Source organism: Culex quinquefasciatus, chromosome 3 (assembly GCF_015732765.1).
Source record: "Culex quinquefasciatus strain JHB chromosome 3, VPISU_Cqui_1.0_pri_paternal, whole genome shotgun sequence".
In the NCBI taxonomy this organism is placed as follows: domain Eukaryota; kingdom Metazoa; phylum Arthropoda; class Insecta; order Diptera; family Culicidae; genus Culex; species Culex quinquefasciatus.
Window position 1 is genome coordinate 154,337,561 of NC_051863.1, and position 19,211 is coordinate 154,356,771.

Sequence of the window (19,211 nt, forward strand, 5' to 3'; positions counted from 1 at the left end):
AATATTTATTTTTCCCGTGTTCAGGAGGTCATTTTGAGCAACTTTTGTTCTACGAAAAACTTTACTTTTCTTGTTTTATGTTGTTCTTGTTTCTTTTTTAGTATTTTAATTTGCATTTATCTTGTTTAGTTTATGTTTGTTTTTGGTAGTATTTGGTAGTATTTCGCCTATCTAATTTTATCATGTTTTTACAGTCACTTTTTCAATTTTTTGCATGTTTTTCACATTTTCTGCTATAAAATCGCGCCATCATCATTAAAATTGCAAAAAAATGCGTAGAGGCATAGTCTGGGACACTACAAAAATTACTGCATACTTCTTTTTACTGAAAATATAGGAAATGTTAGTAAAAAACACTGCCAAAGTTGAACCCTAAAAAAATGACATTTTTAAAAACATTGGCAAAGTCACATAAAACAAGTTTAACTTGCAACCCTGAAATTTTCTAAAATTTTAAGAGTTCTTCTTTCCAATGCATTTTAAAGATCAAAAATCGGTTGGAAAATTGATTTTTGGCGATTTTTTAGATCGAAGCCCGTCTAAAGGCGGGATTAGGTTGTAGAGGGTTAAACCGCTGTATCTTCACAAGCATTGGACATATGACAATGGCCAATATGGAGACTTTTATGTAACATTGTCTGGAAAATCGATTCCCACTATCGGTTTTTAAAAATTTTGACGTTTAGACCACTTTTCAAAAAAAAAAAAAACAGTTTTAGCAAATGATTTTTTTGTATTTTTTTTGCAGAAGAGACATACCATCCTGCATTTTTCTTGAGTCTTTTTGTAACGTCTTAGGCTATTTTCTCAAAAAATTTGAACGAAAAAAAACGTAACATCACCTTTAAATTTAACTTTGTTTGTTGCTTGAATTTAATCAACTTTAAATGTATTTTTTTAAGAAGCGAACAAAATTAACGTACAAATGGTATGACTATTTACAATTATATTCGACATTATTCGGATAAATGTTTTTTTTTTTTCATGAAATATAAAGTTTTATTACATTTTTATTGAGAAAATGATGACACTATTAAGATATTTCAATTAAAACATTGTAGTAATTATTGTTGACTATTTATTTAAAAAAAAAAAAACAAAAAATTTAAAAACATGCTTCTCAAGGTACTTTGAACAGTTCTCTACCACGTTTAGTATGATTCAACTGAAGAGCCTTATATGGAGAGGCAAAATGTTACTCCAACCATGCTGTCAAAACAGGGTTCCATGCGAGCAACAAGACCTTGCAAGAATTAGTTAGAAATCACTTTCAATTATTTTTAATCAATAAATATGAGCAACTCTCTGCAAAATCGGCCGATTTCGACCATTTTTATTTTTTGTTTTTTTTTTATTTGGTTCAAACTTTGTGGGGACCTTCCCTATGACCAAATAAGCTATATTGTGTAATTGGTTCACCCATGCAAGTCTCCATACAATTTTGGCTGCTGCCCATACAAAAAAGGTACGTAAATATTCAAACAGCTGAAACTTTTGAGTGCATTTTCTGATCGATTTGGTGTCTTCGGCAAAGTTGTAGGAACTGTTGAGGACTAATGAGAAAAAAATAGGTACACGGAAAAAAATTGCAGATTTTTTAATCAACTCACAAAAACTCAATTTCCCAAAATACATATTTTTTGATTTTCGAGATTTTTTGATCTGTTTTAGGGGACAAAAACCCGCAATTTTTTAGCCTTAGAGAAACATGGTCAAAAAATATGCCGCCGATTTATGCATTTTTTGAAAAAGATAGTGATTTTTGAAAAAATCTCTAAAATAAAAAAATACTTATTTTGGGAAATTGAGTTTTTGTGGAAAAAAAATTGATTTAAAAATCTGCAACTTTTTTCCGTGTACCTATTTTTTTTTTCTCAGTAGTCCTCAACAATACCTACAACTTTACCCAAGACACCAAATTGATCAGAAAATTCACTCAAAAGTTACTGGTGCTTGAATATTTACGTACCATTTTTGTATGGACAGCTGCCAAAATTGTATGGAGACTTGGATGGGTGAATCAATGACACAAAATAGCTTCTTTGGTCCTAGGGAAGGCCCCCACAAAGTTTGAGCCAAATAAAAAAATACAAATAAAATCCATTTCCGGTTTTGGTGGAGAATTGCTCATATCATTTTGAACATCAGACATTATGTTAATATTTGGTTTACAAAAATGATTATAATAAACAACAGTTTCAAAACATTTTTAATGTGCAAAATGATGTTTATTGGGTAAAAAATAGAAAAGCCTATCTCTTGCAGGGTCTTGTCGCTCGATTGGAACCCTGTTTTGACAGCTTGATTGGAACCCCGAGAGTAACATTTCGCCTCTCCATATAGGCTCTCTAGATCAACGTCTTTTCTATTGTATTTATCTTATATTTTTTTAATTCGCAAAATAAACTTCATAACTACCACTGTCACCATTGACCTGACAGAAAAAAAAATTCAATAAGGTTAGTACTAGCCTTATGAAATTTACGATTTTTGTTGCTTTTCAAGAAAAATAAAGTTGGTGATGGTCAAAATGCCCCCTTAAACGTCATTTATTTAAAAATATAACAATCGTCATAATAAAAATATTCCAACAAAATTTGCATTCGCATTCGCATTCGCATGGAGATGCGGGTTGCAGACTGGATTTCGTCATGTATATGTGAAGATTGTCCAACCCAGGTTGCCTAGAAATTGATTAAAGGGGATTAAAACCAATTCTACCCAAAATTATTTCGATGTAATCAATTTCATAATAATAATTTATTAAAAAAAAAACAAGCAAACAAACAAACCAACAACCTCCCAAATCCCCCAAAGAAAGAAGTAGTAATGACACTTGCAAGTGGTAGTATTCATTGCGGTTTTCCTGGAGTGCATCACCGCACAACTCAGTAGGTAGATGGGTACAGCTGCGGTTGATGAGCAGCATCAGCAACCAACCAACAGTAGTGGCAACAATCCACCACCATCCGACGTGTACTACTATGGGAAGTTTTAGCAGATTTAAAGTTAATTTCCGATCGTAACAATAAAACTAGCCACCGCCAACTTCAACACCAGCAAAGGCTTAATGACATCATAATGGATCTCCGCGGAATGGTGGCGGTGGCGGCTGTCCGGAATCAGTTTTATTTTTTCATTCGAGGCCATGCCAAGTTTTGCAGACGAGACGGGAGGCCTCTCTCTTCAAGTGACACTGACATGCTCTCGAGCTCGAACTCTGCGTGTGTGGTGTGAGCTGCCCCTGAAGATTAAGCACTAAAAAAGTATCTACATCATCGAATTGAGATAGATGAACGATGAGATGCGATGGTTTTTATGATTCAGAAATGTTTCTATGTTTTTATTTTATTTTGAATGTTACAATTCAAGAACTAACATTAATACTGAAACTACTGTATCACCATTCCTTTCCAAGAATCAATTGTTTAACTGTCGGAGCCCAGTTGAAGAAGTGCTCTCCGTCAGCCAGACAGCACAATCAACCAGTCCAAGTGACCAGTCAACTTCCAGAGATGGCCGCCACCACGCCGTCATAACCCGTCACTGTCCATGACTGACTGGTTGCTGCTGGTAAAGTAGCCTGTTATTAAAATAAATTGAATTTATCTCTCTCACTTTTTATATGCCCTCTTGCGTGCTTCTTTTGTTAAGTAATCTATCTCTTCCCCTTTCCACAAAATGTATGCATGTTAAGCAATACAATTAGCAACGGTTCAAGGCATGACCTCGACCAGTAAGTTGTGGCCACCACTAGCTTTGTGGCCTCGGAGGGTCGAGGAACCCATGGTGAAGAGAAATTTTGCATAGTTCAAAAATTATCATAATTTAAAAATAAAATGAATTAAAAAACAAAGCCAACTTATGAACATTTTGTTTGTATAAAGCTGTAGCAAAGAATGTTCAAATTTTTGTCATAAATTTACAAAGTTCTTTCCTGTGCATAATAAAAAAATGAATAAATAAAAAATACTTCTTCTAGTTATTGTGGTGGCATTTTTCGAGACGAGATTTGTCTGATCACGCCTTCCGTCGGACGGGAAGTAAATGTTGGCCCCGGACTAACCTAAAAAAGGTTAGGTCGTTAGCTCAGTCCAGGTGTAGGCGTCGTCTCCCTGGGTCCTGTCTCGGTGGAGTCGCTGGTAGGCAGTTGGACTAACAATCCAAAGGTCGTCAGTTCGAATCCCGGGGTGGATGGAAGCTTAGGTGTAAAAAGAGGTTTGCAATTGCCTCAACAATCAAGCCTTCGATCACTTAGTTTCGAGTAGGAATCTCGCAATCGAGAACGCCAAGGCAAAGCTGTAGAGCGAACAATTTGATTTTTTTAGTTATTGTTATATGTGAGACTTAATCCATACCGATGAGCCATTTGCTTCACACTAACAATAATACAATCAACTGAGAGGATTCTTATGTCCACATTAAAACGTGCTTCTAAAATCAATCGCAATTGCCGCCTCTGAAACGCCATCCAAACCCCTCCCCCAAACTTAAATAAAATTTTCTCTCCACACTGCACAATTCGAACTACATTCGCCCCAGTCTACCCCCAGAGTTTGAATTGACACACGTTACGTGCAAAATGTGCTAATTGAATTTAATTATATCATCACCTCACTCGATGTCCCAAGTTCGACTGCACTATTTCTGATATGGGAGGTTGCCCGGGGGGTTCCTCCTTGTCCACCCCTACAAAACATACACGCCATCGGTGACAAATACCGCCACCCGCTTCACCAATATTGTGCGCCTCCTCCCACACACATGACATGACACATCGCACTGCAGCAGAGGCAAACTTTTGCGATTTGGAGAAGAGTATAAACGCAATTTAGTGCAGACACAAACACGATGTGGAAAATACGGTGTGTGAATCGTCTCAATTTTTGCAAAGAATTAAGTTTAAAAATTAAATTTCAAGAGAAAAGAAAAAAAGTCCTGCTCGAGTTGCTGAGAGCATTTTTCTTTATAAGTGCCTCTCGAGCCGTTGAAGTGTATCCCCCTCTTTGGCACAGAGTGTTCCGACCCGAATTGAGCGAAGCGAATGTCGTTGAGGAAGGCGAATTTTGCCAGTTCTCTTTCGTTTACATAGTTGTTCCTTTCATTTACATAATTATTATTTGCAATAATTTTGTAAGCTTTAAATTTACTTTTTTCGTGACATTATACATGTGAGAAATCACAAAATTTCGTATTACAGAAAATTTATTGAATCCACTTAAAAGATGATTTTCATTCACTCCTGAAAGTTTCATGAAGATATTTCCTGATTAAACTGAGTAAGAGACGATTTAAGCCCAAAATTTTGCCATGCGCAAAGCAGACTATCAAACTTTCTAAGCGTTTTACTCAAAACACCGAGTTGTTTTACGGGTGCCACGATATCTCGAGATGGGATTGACCAAACTGGCTCAACTTTGAGGTGAAGACTCTCAAGACATATCCCGTGTGCATGACGAAGCCCGATTTTTAAACTTTGCATTTTAAAAAAATACAAAAATCAAAAACTGACGATTTTTTATATGAAAAACATAAAAATATTTTTTATCTTTTATTAAAATAAACTTTTTGAAAATCGGTCTTTGTCATGCACACGGGACCGGTTTAACAAGTCTTCACCAAAATTATGAGCCGTTTTGGTCAAAGCAGTGTTGAGATATCGTGGCAACCCTTTTTTTTAAACTGCTAACTTAAAATAGCTATATCTCGGCAATGATACAACCAAATGTCTTCAAATTTGTTTTGTTAATACTTGAAAATGTATTTTTTTATGTCTTGAAAACAGATTTAAAAAAAGTTTAAGTTTGTACTCAAACCAACCTGAGAAGTGTTCAATGTTCAACTAATTGGTATCAACGCATAAAAATCATAAAATTGGCATTTTAATGGTTGTAGATAGTGTAAATTTAACACAACATATTTTCATATCGCAAAAAATATTACAGGGCTTAAAGATTTCTTTTCAACATTTTTAATTGTCTTCATGTAAATCCATTCAATTAAACCACTCTTGTTGACTATTTAATACGGAATTCAGCAAAACATCACAGAAATCAATCTTAATTTTATGTTTTTCAAAAAAAACAAAAACAAATAAGAAGTCAAATAAGAAAAAAAAGTTGACTACTTAAGGTTCAAGGTTTTCAAGGAAAATGTTCTCATCAAATCGAAAGGATCGAAGGAAATCCTTACAAATATTGTTTTTAAATTTAGCTCTAGTTTAAATATATTCAAATTTAATTTGATTTCCAAGGTATGTTTAAAGAAAAACAGAAACTTACACGAAAAAAAAACATTCTCTTGCACTTGATCGAAACAATCTAAAAACTCGAAGAAATGCTTGAAAAAAATCTTTGCATATTTAAAAAAAAACTCATGTTTTAAAGAATCCGAAAACTCACATTTATCTTTAAACATCTTAAAAGATGAAATCTAAGAAAAAGAAGACATTCAAAAAGTAATTGTACACAGAAAAAAATCATGGTAATATTACATCTGGGAAGGGGTACATCTTTTATGTCAGAAAAAAGGTGTAATTTTACCTCTGGAAATGTGTAATTTTACCACTTTTCTGGTGTAATGCCACTTTTTCAGTCTGAATTGAGGTAAAATTACATCATAAAAGAGGTAATATTCAACCTTCCAAAATTACAGCTTCCAAATTTACATTATTTTTTACTGTGATATGTATAATTATTGAGGATTTTGGCAAAAACGTAAAACAAAACAAAAATACGAATTTTACTCAGTTTTATCTCATCACCATTTATATTTTTTTTAAGTTCACAAATAAATATTATATATCAGCTTCAGCTATTAACAAAAAAACATCTATTCAAAAATTTACTTATTGTTAACCTGTAATGAATCATCAAAGGTTATAAATTGAAAACAATGCATTTTATTGCAAAAAAAAATGGAAAGAAACTTTTTGACTACAAATTGGATGTAAATAGATCAGAAAATCTCATGTCAATATTGATATTTTCGAATATTTATATACAATTTTTTGCGTGGACAGCAGAGTGCCCACAATATAGAGCTTATTACTAAATCTCGCTGGCTGAATATTGTTTCTTGAGCTATTTTAGGGCTCTGGGTCAAGTATCAGCAAAACTGGTCAACATTTTCCCATTGATACTTGAAGGCGAAGTTTGTATGTGAAAACCGGAAAAATGCATGAAAAACCAATTTTTACGGTATGGTCTGCGTAGCGTGTGCTACTTCCAACAAAATATTTCTAAAAGTGAGATGTATTGCGTCCATCCCGCTAATTCCCGGGACAAAATTCCCGGGATTTTTCCAGAACCGGGAATTCCCGAATCCCGGGATTTTTTATAATTTATCCCGGGAATTCCCGAAATAAAAAAAACCAAATTATGGTCTGGAAATTCAGATTTGGTTATGGAAATAGATGAACAGTTGAATTGTATTCGGCATATATCAGCATTTATTTGGTTTATTAGGGAAAACTGTTAAAATTCTAGTTTACCGATCTGCAAAATGCCTAGCGTTTTAAATAATTCCTATTTGATTTTATATATTTTTAAAAGGTTGAGATATCTACGTATATTTATGATTAAACATTTGGGAAAAAACAAATCATTTTTTTTTCATCAAACACCGACATGTGGGACAAATCAAGACAAATAAAACGAATTAGGACAGCTATTTTTTTTTTTTTTTTTTTGCATGATGTTTTGAATGACTTTGGTTAAAACAGGAACAAAACAATTTCACAAAACACCGATTTCCAAATTTATTGCTCTAAAATCTCCTTACCTATTCAGACTGTATTCCTGTTTTTTGGTTGGCAGTACTGCCCACCATCGAAAAAACGGCTAATATCCACTTTTGGCAAAAACGAGATATTAGCACCAGGTGGTAGAGGATGTTCCAACGCATCTTCTGCAACTTGAATTTCACTGAAATAGTGTTTAGATTTGGCTGCCGATGCGAAAAACCAAACGGCTAATATGCCACTCTTATGGGAAATTACCTTGACGGAGATTTGGTGACAAACACTAAAACGCGTTTTTCTCGGAATACTTGATTTGGCATAATAGCCGAATTTTCAATTATGGGCAGAGTAGAAAATTAAAGATAATTTGTAAAATATGTTTTTTTTTCAAAAGTTTTTTTTTTCATAAGTAATTTTTTTAAAATTTTAACGGCGAATTTATTTAACACATGGATGTTCGCAAAAGTTCCATTCAAAGGGCGTTTATTCGGGATTGCAAAAAATGTTGTTGTAAAACTTGTTTTTTTTTTAAAATCCAAAGTACAACAAAGAACAAAAAAAACATATTTTAATTTCATTTAACCTTTTTAAAAACTGTCGTCCTTGTTTAGAATGAATGATTGAGCTAATTCTATGAATTTAAGCTTGAAAAACATTGCAAATAGAATGAAAACATAGATATATGACTGTTTCAAAAAATTCCCGGGATCCCGGGATTTTTTTTCCCGTTTCCCGGAAAATTCAAAACGCGGGAAATTTGGACGCCCTAGCAGATGAGCCTTGGAAATGTTATGATCTAAAACTTTGTCGAACATATTAAAACTCGATCTAAAAAAGATATTAGCGATTTCAATTCAATTCAATTCAATTCGGTTTATTTGTGAATAATCAAGTTACAATGAGTTCATTTAGGTACATAACAGAGTTTTGGAGTTCCTTACAGCTGTGTGTTACATCGTAAAATTAGCGATTTCAAAACGACAATTTTGTATGAAAAACTTTTTTTCACCAGGCCGGGTATCAATGGGTTAATCTTAACCAGTTTCGCACAAAATTGACACAGATGCTTTTAAAATAACCCAAAAATCCGTTTTCCGTTTGTAGAGTAGTTGCCAAAATTGTATGGAGAATGGAACCTATGATGTAAAATCCATGAATCACATGGACACTTTTTTTTAAATTTGTTATATTAGGCTGCATGTGAATTATTTTTCATTTCCGTTTGATTTTAAATATAAAAAAAAACACATTTTAATTTGTCGATAAGCTGATAGAAAGAGTAGAAAAATATAGGAAATGTGGAAACTATTATGTAACGAACACTAAAAACATGTATTATTTTCATGTATTATGTCTGTTCTCTCTGTGTTCAAAATAAACGTTGCATCACAAAGCTTAGTTATAACCACTACTCTCGTCGAGTGCTCGTACGATACGCTCACATGCACTCGTTCTGACTCGAGAAACGGAACTCTATAGTGGAACTTGATGTTTACATGCAGCCGTGACTCCAAGATTATTGTTCCGGCCAACTGAGTACGCTTTCAACGGATCCCAAATGTAGTATGCATCAACAACGGTTGCTCGACTTTGAAGCACTGCGAACTGGGTATACCCTATAGGGGAAGAATACCTTTTTTAAAATTGTTTATGTCTAAACAATTTAAAAAGTAGATTGCATTGTTGGTTTTGGAAACACTCCAAACAACAACAAAAGATTGACAACAATCAACGATTTTCCCCTACTTTGCAAAAACATCTAGTGAGTTCAGGACATATTTCCTTTTTTCCAAATGTCAACCCGGTCAACAATAGAATGTATTAATCTGAAATTTGAAATCTAGAAGAGTTTGGAAGGCAAAATTTGATCCAGCTCAACCGTTGAGCAACAAAACCCTTTTTGGGGCAAGTAGGAAAGCCCGAATAACGAGAGAATTGTGATTGGGAAGCAATCTACTGGATGAACGATTGCAGTCGGAAAGATTAGAGTCAGTGAGGCGGTGCAGTATTACATTTCAGATGTGCTTTTGCCTGGGATGTGGAAGAGTGCACATACCGAGATTCGTATCAATGTGATTGATCAAATCAATACTATACGCATCAAGTAGAGAAACGTGTCGTGACTGGGGAGACGAGAACTGAATGTGAAATTTACTGAATGGAATTTGAGATTGGTAGAATGTGGAGAGTTTTAGCAAGTAGCTGTGCCTTTTTAGACTAGGGAGAATTATTGAATTTTGTTTGATTTATGATTTGAGGAAAGTTTCAGCCAAATTAATCTTAAGTTGGTAATGGGGGTTGCCTATTTTCGGATTTTTTGTGTTTTTAGAAGAAATTATCGTTTTTCATCTATGCAAAGAAAGGTAATCAAAAAGTTGAAAAATAGCTGAAAAATGAAATTGAAAACAATCATTTGAAATATTTCCTAACCTAGTTGTTAACCTAACCCTACTCTCTAACCTATCTCGAGTCATGTCGTCAGCCGTCTTAAAAATACCGTAAAAAATTTGAAGAACCCACCAAACTCACCAATCACCGTGCTGGCGGCCACCTCCTTCGCAACGTGGGCCGCCGCCGGGCTGACGTGCAGGATGTCCGACAGCGACAGCGAGGACGCGATCAGCTGTCGCTTTTCCTCGAAGTTGAGCAAATCCATCGAGTTGCTGCGCTGCGGCGTCACCGTAATCGTGACGGACTTTTGCATCGTCAGTACGCTCTGGTTGTACTCCGGAGGCGGCTGCTGCTGGGGTGACAGCTGCTGCTGTTGCTGGAGTTGCTGCTGCTGCTGCTGTAGCTGCTGGTTGAAGTGCTGAAGCTGCTGCTGCTGCTGCTGCTTCATCAGGTCTCTGCCGTTGAAGGACATTGCGATGGGCGAATATCCCAACGGAGAGGACGTTTTTTGCTTCGTTTAAACTTCGATACTAGTACTCATTTGGGGATGCACAATTTCCACCGGAAGTGGGGAAGGACGTGGAAGCGCTTCCGGTTGTACACATGGATTCATTGATCAGCCAACCGTCGATGGCGACGACGGATCGGAGCACACTTCACTGCACCTTAATTGCATTTATGTAAATTTGATTCCACTTTTTTGCCGCGACTCCATGCCAGCGATCGGCGTTTTATTTCCTTTCGTTTTTCTTCTTTTTTCCTCGTTTTTTCACTCACAGATACTATCTCAATTGGTATGCATATCGGCGGAGGGAAGCTTTTTGCCGTGAAGCTGTCGTTGCGGTTACACGCCGCAATTATTCTCCTCTCAAAAGAGCAAAAAGTGTAGTAGGAAAATATTCACATTAAAAAAAAGATTTCTTCTTCTTTTTTCCTCTTCTAGGCGCAAAATAATCGCCAGACTACGACGACGACACGGAAGGTTGGACTTGAACGGTGTACTTCTTGCGGTAATTTGGCACTAGAACACACTGGAACATCCACACTCACACACAGAGAAGGACAGACTTTTTTTTAAAAGCTACTCTCAAATTTACACGCACAAATTCACGGTCATATTTGCACAAGTTAGGCTAATTAGCGGTTTTCCGACAGGCCAACGACGATGGCTTATCAGTGTTGCCGGTTCTTTTAATCTTTGTGCGTGCTTTTTCTTCGTCGTCTTTTTCTTCTGCTACTGCTACTGGTTATTATGGCCGGTGTTGTTTTTGTTGTTGTTGTTGTTGTTGTTTACACTCGGTGATGGAAGCTGCTTAGCTGAGTGCTACTGTAAGCTCGTCGGTTTTGCCATATCTGCAAAGGGGATAGAAAAACAGAAAGAAAGACTAAGTTTTAGTGGGTACATTAATTAATGAGTTTTGGGGGGAAAGTAATTAGCTGATATCGGAAGCCGGATGTTGAAGATGCGAATGTTAAGACGTGGTGGGGTTGGTGAAGTTTGGTTTGGATGAAAAGTTGTGCAATGTTAAATGTTTTGAAATCACATAAATTATTTTGTTTAATATTACATATAATTTCGTTAAATAATGACAAAAACATTTTTAGCTATGTCTCGCTTTTTTGCTTTCAAAAAGTTTTGAGTTCATGTCTAATGTGTTCCAGCTGAAAATTATCAAAAGATGTTTTATTTCATTTCATTTCAGATTGTTTTAACCAGGGCTGTGGAGTCGGAGTCGGAGTCGGAGCCGGAGTCGGTGGAGTCGGGTCTTTTTGAGGACCTGGAGTCGGAGTTGGAGTCGGAGTCGTCAAAACTCGAATAGCTGGTCGGAGTCGGAGTCGGCTAAATTTTATGAGCTGGAGTCGGAGTCGGAGCCGGAGTCGAAAATTTCTGATAATCCCGGAGTCGGAGCTGGAGTCGGAGTTATTTTAAATTCAATATAATTTATAAACTTTATTATTGTTCAGTTTTTGTTATAATGCAAATTAATTTACAAAACTATTATGAACCTTTTTTTTTGTTTTACCCTCGTTATGATTTTTATTCAGTTAATTTATGTGTTGGTTCAAGAGATTTATCAGATGCCATTATGTTTTTGAAGCATTTTCAATTTGATTGGATAGCTCTGTCTGTGTTATTTCAATATGATCAGTAAATGATAAATGTATCCTCTTTTACCCATGTTTGTAGTTTCATAACTCATAAAATTATAAAAAAAATTGGTTGTGCACTTTTTTTTAAATATTCAGTTGATGCTTGACTCCCTCCTTTTGCTTGTAATTATGTATTATCTCAATTCAAATTTCACCAAATTTCACCAAATTTCACAAAAACAAAGGATCAATATTAGTACTTAACTTAAATGATAACGTTTTTTAAACATTGGTAAAATTGACCATCAAATTATCAACTATAAGGGGAACAGCATCTAATTCCTCTAATGTTGTCATATCAGCACATTGATGTTCAATTATGTAAACTAAATCTTTCCCAGTTCCTGAGGGGAACACCCTTGAAGAGTATCGGGGCCGGCATTTACAAAGCGGATTCAGTGGCAGTTTCTAACTCAACTAATATTAACATGTTAACGTTTTAACACAATGTTTTCAAAAAATAAATAAATCAAGACTAGCATTTCAAAAGGGCCAAACATGCAATATTACGCCCTATTAAAATGTTAGTCTTGGTTTAAAAATTTTGAAAATATTTTTTTCGAAAAGATCGGAAAATTTCACGAATGTTTTATAATTTAACATTGTAAATCGGACCATTAGTTGCTGAGATATCAACATTAGAAAATGGTGGGTTGTTTGGGTGAGACTTAGAAAACATCAATTTTCCTATTTTCAAACCTTTGGAAGGAAAAATATAGATTTTTTTTAATTTAAAAAATATTTTTTCCAAAAGTGGGCAAACATGCACACTAGGGTGTAATATGGTTGTATGGAAAAAAATAAAGTTGTCCAAATATAGCGAGCACAGCAATTTTTCAGTTCCTTTTGGGGTCCTGAACAACTCCCAAAAGTTTGGGAACGATTGGTTTAGTTCTTGCTTTGCGCAAAGCGATTAAATTTTCGATATAAATTTGTATGGAAAAAAACTTTTTTTTTGATCTTGTTATTTATAAAATCCACGTTTCACGCTGTACTAAAACCGGATTCATATTCGGATGCTCTGAAAGGTGCTCTACAACTTTCCCGAAGAGAGTATGGTGCTAACTTGCTCTTGAAAAAAGATACAGCGTGTTCAAAACTCGTCTAAAACGTGTTTTTTGATCGAAAATCACGTTTTAGACGAGTTTTGAGGACGCTGTATCTTCTTTCAGGGACAAGCTAGCACCATACTCAGTCGGGAAAGTTGTAGAGCACCTTCCAGAGCATCCGAATATGAATTCGGTTTTAGTACAGCGTGAAACGTGGATTTTATAAATAACAAAATCCAAAAAAATGGTTTTCCCATACAAATTTATATGGAAAATTGAATCGCTTTGCGCAAAGCGCGGACTAAACCAATCGTTCCCAAACTTCGGGGAGTTGTTTAGGACCCCAAAAGGAACTGAAAAATTGCTGTGCTGGAAAATCGATTTTGATATTTCACCCTAATGCACACTAATTAAAAGAAATTAAAAACTGCGACTGTTTTCAAAAAAACACCTAAAAATTGATATAACTTGAAAACGGTGCACTTTATCAAAATTTCTCTAAAGAACTTTTTGATTGCAAATTTGATTTTACATCAAAAAATTAAGTTGAAAAATTTTTGCGACCAATATTTCGATTTTTTGAAAAAATCAGTATTGATTAAAAAATTCATAGCTCGGTCAAAGATTTTTTGCACAACCTGGAAATTTCTGAAAAGTTGGCATTTGATGTCCTCTAAAACATATCAAATAATGAAAAAAAAAATAAAAAAAATGTTTTTTTGCAAATCAAGTTTTAGTGACAATAAGTTAAATTAAAAATCACAAAAAAAAATTTACCGTGTATCATTTTTTTCCACTGTAGTCCGTATCCATACCTACAACTTTGCCGAAGACACCAAATCGACCAAAAAATTCCTTCAAAAGATACAGATTTTTGAATTTTCATATATCATTTTTGTATGGACAGCTGCCGAATTTCTATGGAAAATTATATGGACAAACTAATGATGCAAAATGGCTTTTTTGGGCATACTGAAGGCACCAAAAAAGTTTCAGTCGGATTAATAAATACAAAAAAAAATCGAATGACCGAAATCTGAGAGAACTGCTCGTGTACGTACCGGTTGTTGCGTTTGAAACGAAAAACGTAAACGATTCGAATTGAATTCCGTTTCAGAATTCCGATTATTATTTAAATTTTTTTTTAGATATTCTTAGTGTTGGAGTCGGATTCGGAGTCAACAATTTGTTAAAAGCTGGAGTCGGAGTCGGAGTCGGCTAGAGTTGGCAGGCTGGAGTCGGAGTCGGAGTCGGAGTCGTATGAAGCTGAAAGCCGGAGCCGGAGTCGGAGTCGGAGTCGGCTTAACTCAGAAAGCCGGAGTCGGAGTCGTCTAAAACATGACCCGACTCCGCAGCCCTGGTTTTAACAATTAAATTTGTGCAGTTGTTATCTTGAGCTATGATATGGACTACCTTTCAACATCTGAGCCGTATAGTTAAACAGATTTCGGTAGATCCGTGGTAGATTTTCTTGAAATAATTCGTTAGCTTCAAACTGTCAAAAATCTATCACATTGATCACACTAAAAAACTGTGGTAGAAAAGTATTTACCGCGATCAATTTTGACAATTCGCCACCTACGAAATATTTCAAGAAAATCTACCACGGTAGACTGAAATCACTTCAACGTATTGCTCAGAATTGTTCGAAATGAGAAGAGAGTTTGCTGGTACTGAGAACAACGAATTTATTAGTCAGAGAAAAATAAGTTGAAAAGAAAGAAAGATTTTCTGTTGTTAAAAAAGAAAGAAAATTTTCTGAACATTTTTTCAGAAAGATTAGAAAATTACCTATTATTTTGCTGCGACGATATTGAAGACAGGTCCGACAGAGATAAAAGTGGAATCGAAACATTTTGTAAACGATCATGCAAATATGTTTTAATAATTTTAAACTTAACTCTTTTATTGACAAATTGTCAAGATTTTTGTTTATATTACATTAATACAAACATAAACTTTTTTTACAGAATATATTTTTTTTTCACGAAAAAAGATTTTTTTCTACGTAAATTTAAACGTTAAGCTCAAAGCAGACAATATGATAAGAAAATACATTCTACAGATTCTACAGTTTTTATGTGTCATACTTTTTTTTTAATGACAAACTTAAACAGTATGAAGACTTGTATGGAAGAATCGACCCTTATTCGAATGATTACAAATGTAACATTTTTCGATCTGAGTTTACCTCAATCTATGTGGAATGTGTGAAATTACACATAAAAATATGTAATTTTACAGGTTTCAGAGGTAAAACAAATTTGAAGGAATTTTATTACCGTAAAATGAAAAAAGAAAGAGAAAAGTGTCTAATGCATCATCCAAGTACATAGCAAACCCAGTTGATCGGTTAGCATCAGCGCTAACGGAAGCTCTTGCTAGTAGTAGTAGCTACGTCTAAATGTTTACACGTCCACAATTTCTTTACGGACCACCGCCACCAGACGTACGCTAATGCCCCGGACACTAATTAGCTGACAGAGGTGCACTCATGGTTGGCACTCTGAGAAAAATGAAAGTTGAAGTAGAAAAATATCATTACTTTTTCAAGTCGCATTTTTAACTGTGTTTATGTGTTCCCGCCCGTGTGGATCAATCGGACCGCGCACTGGACTCACAATCCAGAGGTCGACGGTTCGAATCCCGCGGCGGGCGCTCTAAAATTCTTTGTGTAAATATAGGTATTCGGCGCCGTCGCTCCGTGCCATACTTTCATACACTTAGGAGCCCAGGGCGGCGAAGTCCTTGTAGATAAAAAGGAAGACACTAGTGGTTGGTACTAGCAATGGTGGCCGACAGCTATAAAGTCTACTTCGTTTTTTTTTTATGTTTTTTATAATTGCATTTTAAGTACCAAATACTTTTTTTTGTTTTTTTTTTAAGATGAAAGATTGTTCTGAAAACTTGATATTTATTTTTGAGGAAATGATTTGTCCTCATTTTTAAGTTATAATATGAAACTTTGAATAAGTATTTTGCATCTCTGCCAACGATTCTCTGTGTAGTGAGTTTATGAAAGCTGTAATTGAAAACTTCTCCCTCCCTTAAACACTTGAATGGATCCCAAAAGCTGCTCAAATCCGCGCGCAGAGTAGCATAAAATGAAATTAAAATCCTCCTATGCTTCGTGGTGAGCCTTCCGTGGTCATTCCGTTAGCAGGTTCTGGTCTTCTCCCAACGCAAACATAAAACTGTGCATCCTCCTCCGCTTGTACGTGTGTGTTTGTTTGTGTGCGGCGTAGTGTACTACTACGTCGGTTGTTTGTGTTTACCCGCTGGTCCGTAATTTATTAGAGTGAATTAAATTATTCTTTGATGAGAATGTAAATATTGTATAAAACTAATAAAACTCTCCCGTCTCCTCCTGCCTGGTTGATGGAGAGTTGTGGCGCTTGGTAGAGTTGAGAAAAAACAAACGTGTGGCGAGGAACTTTACGAGATGGCCAATGGCCAATGACTCAGCCGTGGTGTGTGTGTGTGAGTGGTGGAAGAGAAAGTTCCCGTGCATTATTATGTGAAAATTGCATCTTTTTATGAGCTTTTTTATGTTGACATGCGAGATTGAAAAAAGCTCTGTTGCGGTGCGATATTGCTTTGATGGGAACTTTGAACACTTCATAAGTTTATGGTTCTTTAGGATTATATTGGTTTTTTTCTGTCCAAGTAAAAATAAAATGCCTCAAATATAAAATTCTAAAAATTGTATAAAACTACAAAAAAGTAGTTCTCAACATAACGTAAAGTTGTTTTGAAATGTTTTGCGTAATAAATGATATTCAGTATAAAAGTGAAGTACTCAATGTTTATTAGATTTACATTATCTAAAGATCTTCAAAGAGAGAGAGTGTAGAGTTCTAAAAGTGAGGAGATGAACAAAGTAGAGTTGTTGTTCTGTGTAGAGTTCTTCATCGGCAGCCTCCGTAAAGTTTGTTTATGCAACCAACGTATCTCATAACTCAATAATTGACTAAAAAGTTCCAATAATTACCGAAAGGAGAGCCAAATCAATTAAAGCGGCACCCTTTTCCACTGTAAACAAAAACAGTGGCATGAAACATTTGATTTCCTTCTACTCCCCGAAAGAAAAAAAACAAATCTCGTGCGAAATTTCCGATTAGATAATTTACCGCTGCGTTGGTCGAGAGCTTTTTTCACGTGATTGGCCAGAAATCATCATTATCTCTGGGGCTGGGCCGAGCAATCGTATGCGATACGTGCTAAATTACCCTAAAGAGGGGAAACGAATATGGAGAGCATTGAGAGCCACGAAACACGGGCCAGGTAATTAAATTAAATTAACCCCATCGTGCAAACAATTTTTCCGCCCTGTTTGTGCGAGGCAATGGGAACGGGGATTTGGAACTTTTTGGATGTTTTTCGTTTGCTTTGTACGCTTTTTTACATGAAGTTTAGTCTAAATAAAGAGGTGTGCAGAGAATTTAATTCTTCTCAGAAAGCGTAGAGATAAGCTATGAGTAGGGATCAAGAGAGATGTTTGAAATCTCAATAGGTTGAAAATCTCCAAGTGAAGATTACTCTAAGACAGTGAGATTTCATTTTATTGAATTCTCCATATTTGGAAATTACCAAAGCGTGGAAATCTCTAAAATGAGGAGTTCTCCAAAGTCAGGAGATGGTAAAGTGTAGAGATCTCTAAAGTGTGGAAACCTCCAAAGTGTGGAGACCTCCAAAGTATAGAAATATGCAAAGTGTGGAAATCTCCAAAATGTGGAAATCTCCAAAGTGTGGAAATCTCCAAAGTGTGGAAATCTCAAAAGTGTGGAAATCTCAAAAGTGTGGAGATCTCCAAAGTGTGAATATCTCTATATGTTGGAAATTTTAAAAGTGAGAAATTCTCTGAAGTGGGAAGGTGACTAAAGTATGGAAATCTCCATAAGTTGAGAATCTACAAAGTGAGAAATTCTATAAAGAGAGGAATTCTCCAAAATGTGGAAATCTCCAAAGTTTTGCATATTTCCAAAGTGTAGAAACCTGATGCCTTGAAAATGTCCTCTAAGTATAAAGATTTTCAAAGTGTCAAATTTTCTTAAATGTTCACAGTGTGCCAGTCTCCAAAGTGGAAAGTTCTCTAAAGTGCGTAATTTCTCCAGAGTATTAGAAATCTCTAATGCGTGGAAATCTTAATGGGTTAAAAAAAATTATAAGTGAGAAACTTTAAAGTGTAATGGTGACTAACGTGTGGAAATCACCATAGGTCGGAGATCTCCAAAGTTTAAATATTTTCAATGTGTGGAAATCTGCAGAGTGAGGAATTCTAAAAAGTGTGGAGATCTTCAAAGTGAGACAGTTTTGAAAGTGTGGAGATCTCCAAAGATTTGCATGTCTCCAAAGAGTGGAAACCTATGATCTTGAAAATGTCCTCAGAAATTTAGGGATTTTCAAAGTGTGAAAATCTCCAAAGTGAAGGGTGCAAGTCTCCAAAGTGGAGGGTTCTCTAACGTGCAAAAATTCCCAAAGTATGAGCATTCTCCAAAGTGTGGAAATCTCCATAGGTTGAAAATCTTAAAAGTGAGAAATCCGAAGTGTGGAGTTGACTAAAATGTGGAAATCTCCATAGGTCTCCAAAGTGAACAGTTCTCCAAAGTGTTAAGTTCTTCAAACGTATAGAGATCTCCAAATGAGGAGATTTTCAAAGTATGTAGATATCTAAAGTGAGAAAATCTTCAATGTATGAAGATTTTTAACGAATGAAGTTCCCACATTTCACCTTCAAAGTACATTGGTCTAATCATCTCAAATTGCGAAACAAAGCCAGCTCAATCGGCAATTTCCCCCAAAAATTTCCCACATTGTATTCCAAGACGTCACCAAAATAAGAGTTGACTCTGCGCCACCGCCATAGATGATTGCTTCAT

At 35.4% G+C, this 19,211-nt stretch overlaps 1 protein-coding gene across 6 annotated transcripts in view; it reads right to left on the minus strand.

Moving 5' to 3' along the window:
- Window positions 1-19,211, minus strand: part of LOC6052250 (homeobox protein 5) — a 258,274-nt gene that overhangs the window by 163,632 nt on the left and 75,431 nt on the right. For 5 of the 6 annotated variants that reach the window (XM_038264779.1, XM_038264783.1, XM_038264782.1 and 2 more), the window contains exon 2: window positions 10,262-11,485. In XM_038264779.1, coding sequence (XP_038120707.1) covers window positions 10,262-10,604 — 343 coding nt within the window. In that variant the 5' untranslated portion in view covers window positions 10,605-11,485. The remainder of the gene's footprint in view (window positions 1-10,261; window positions 11,486-19,211) is intronic. The other variant, XM_038264780.1, reaches the window with a different exon arrangement.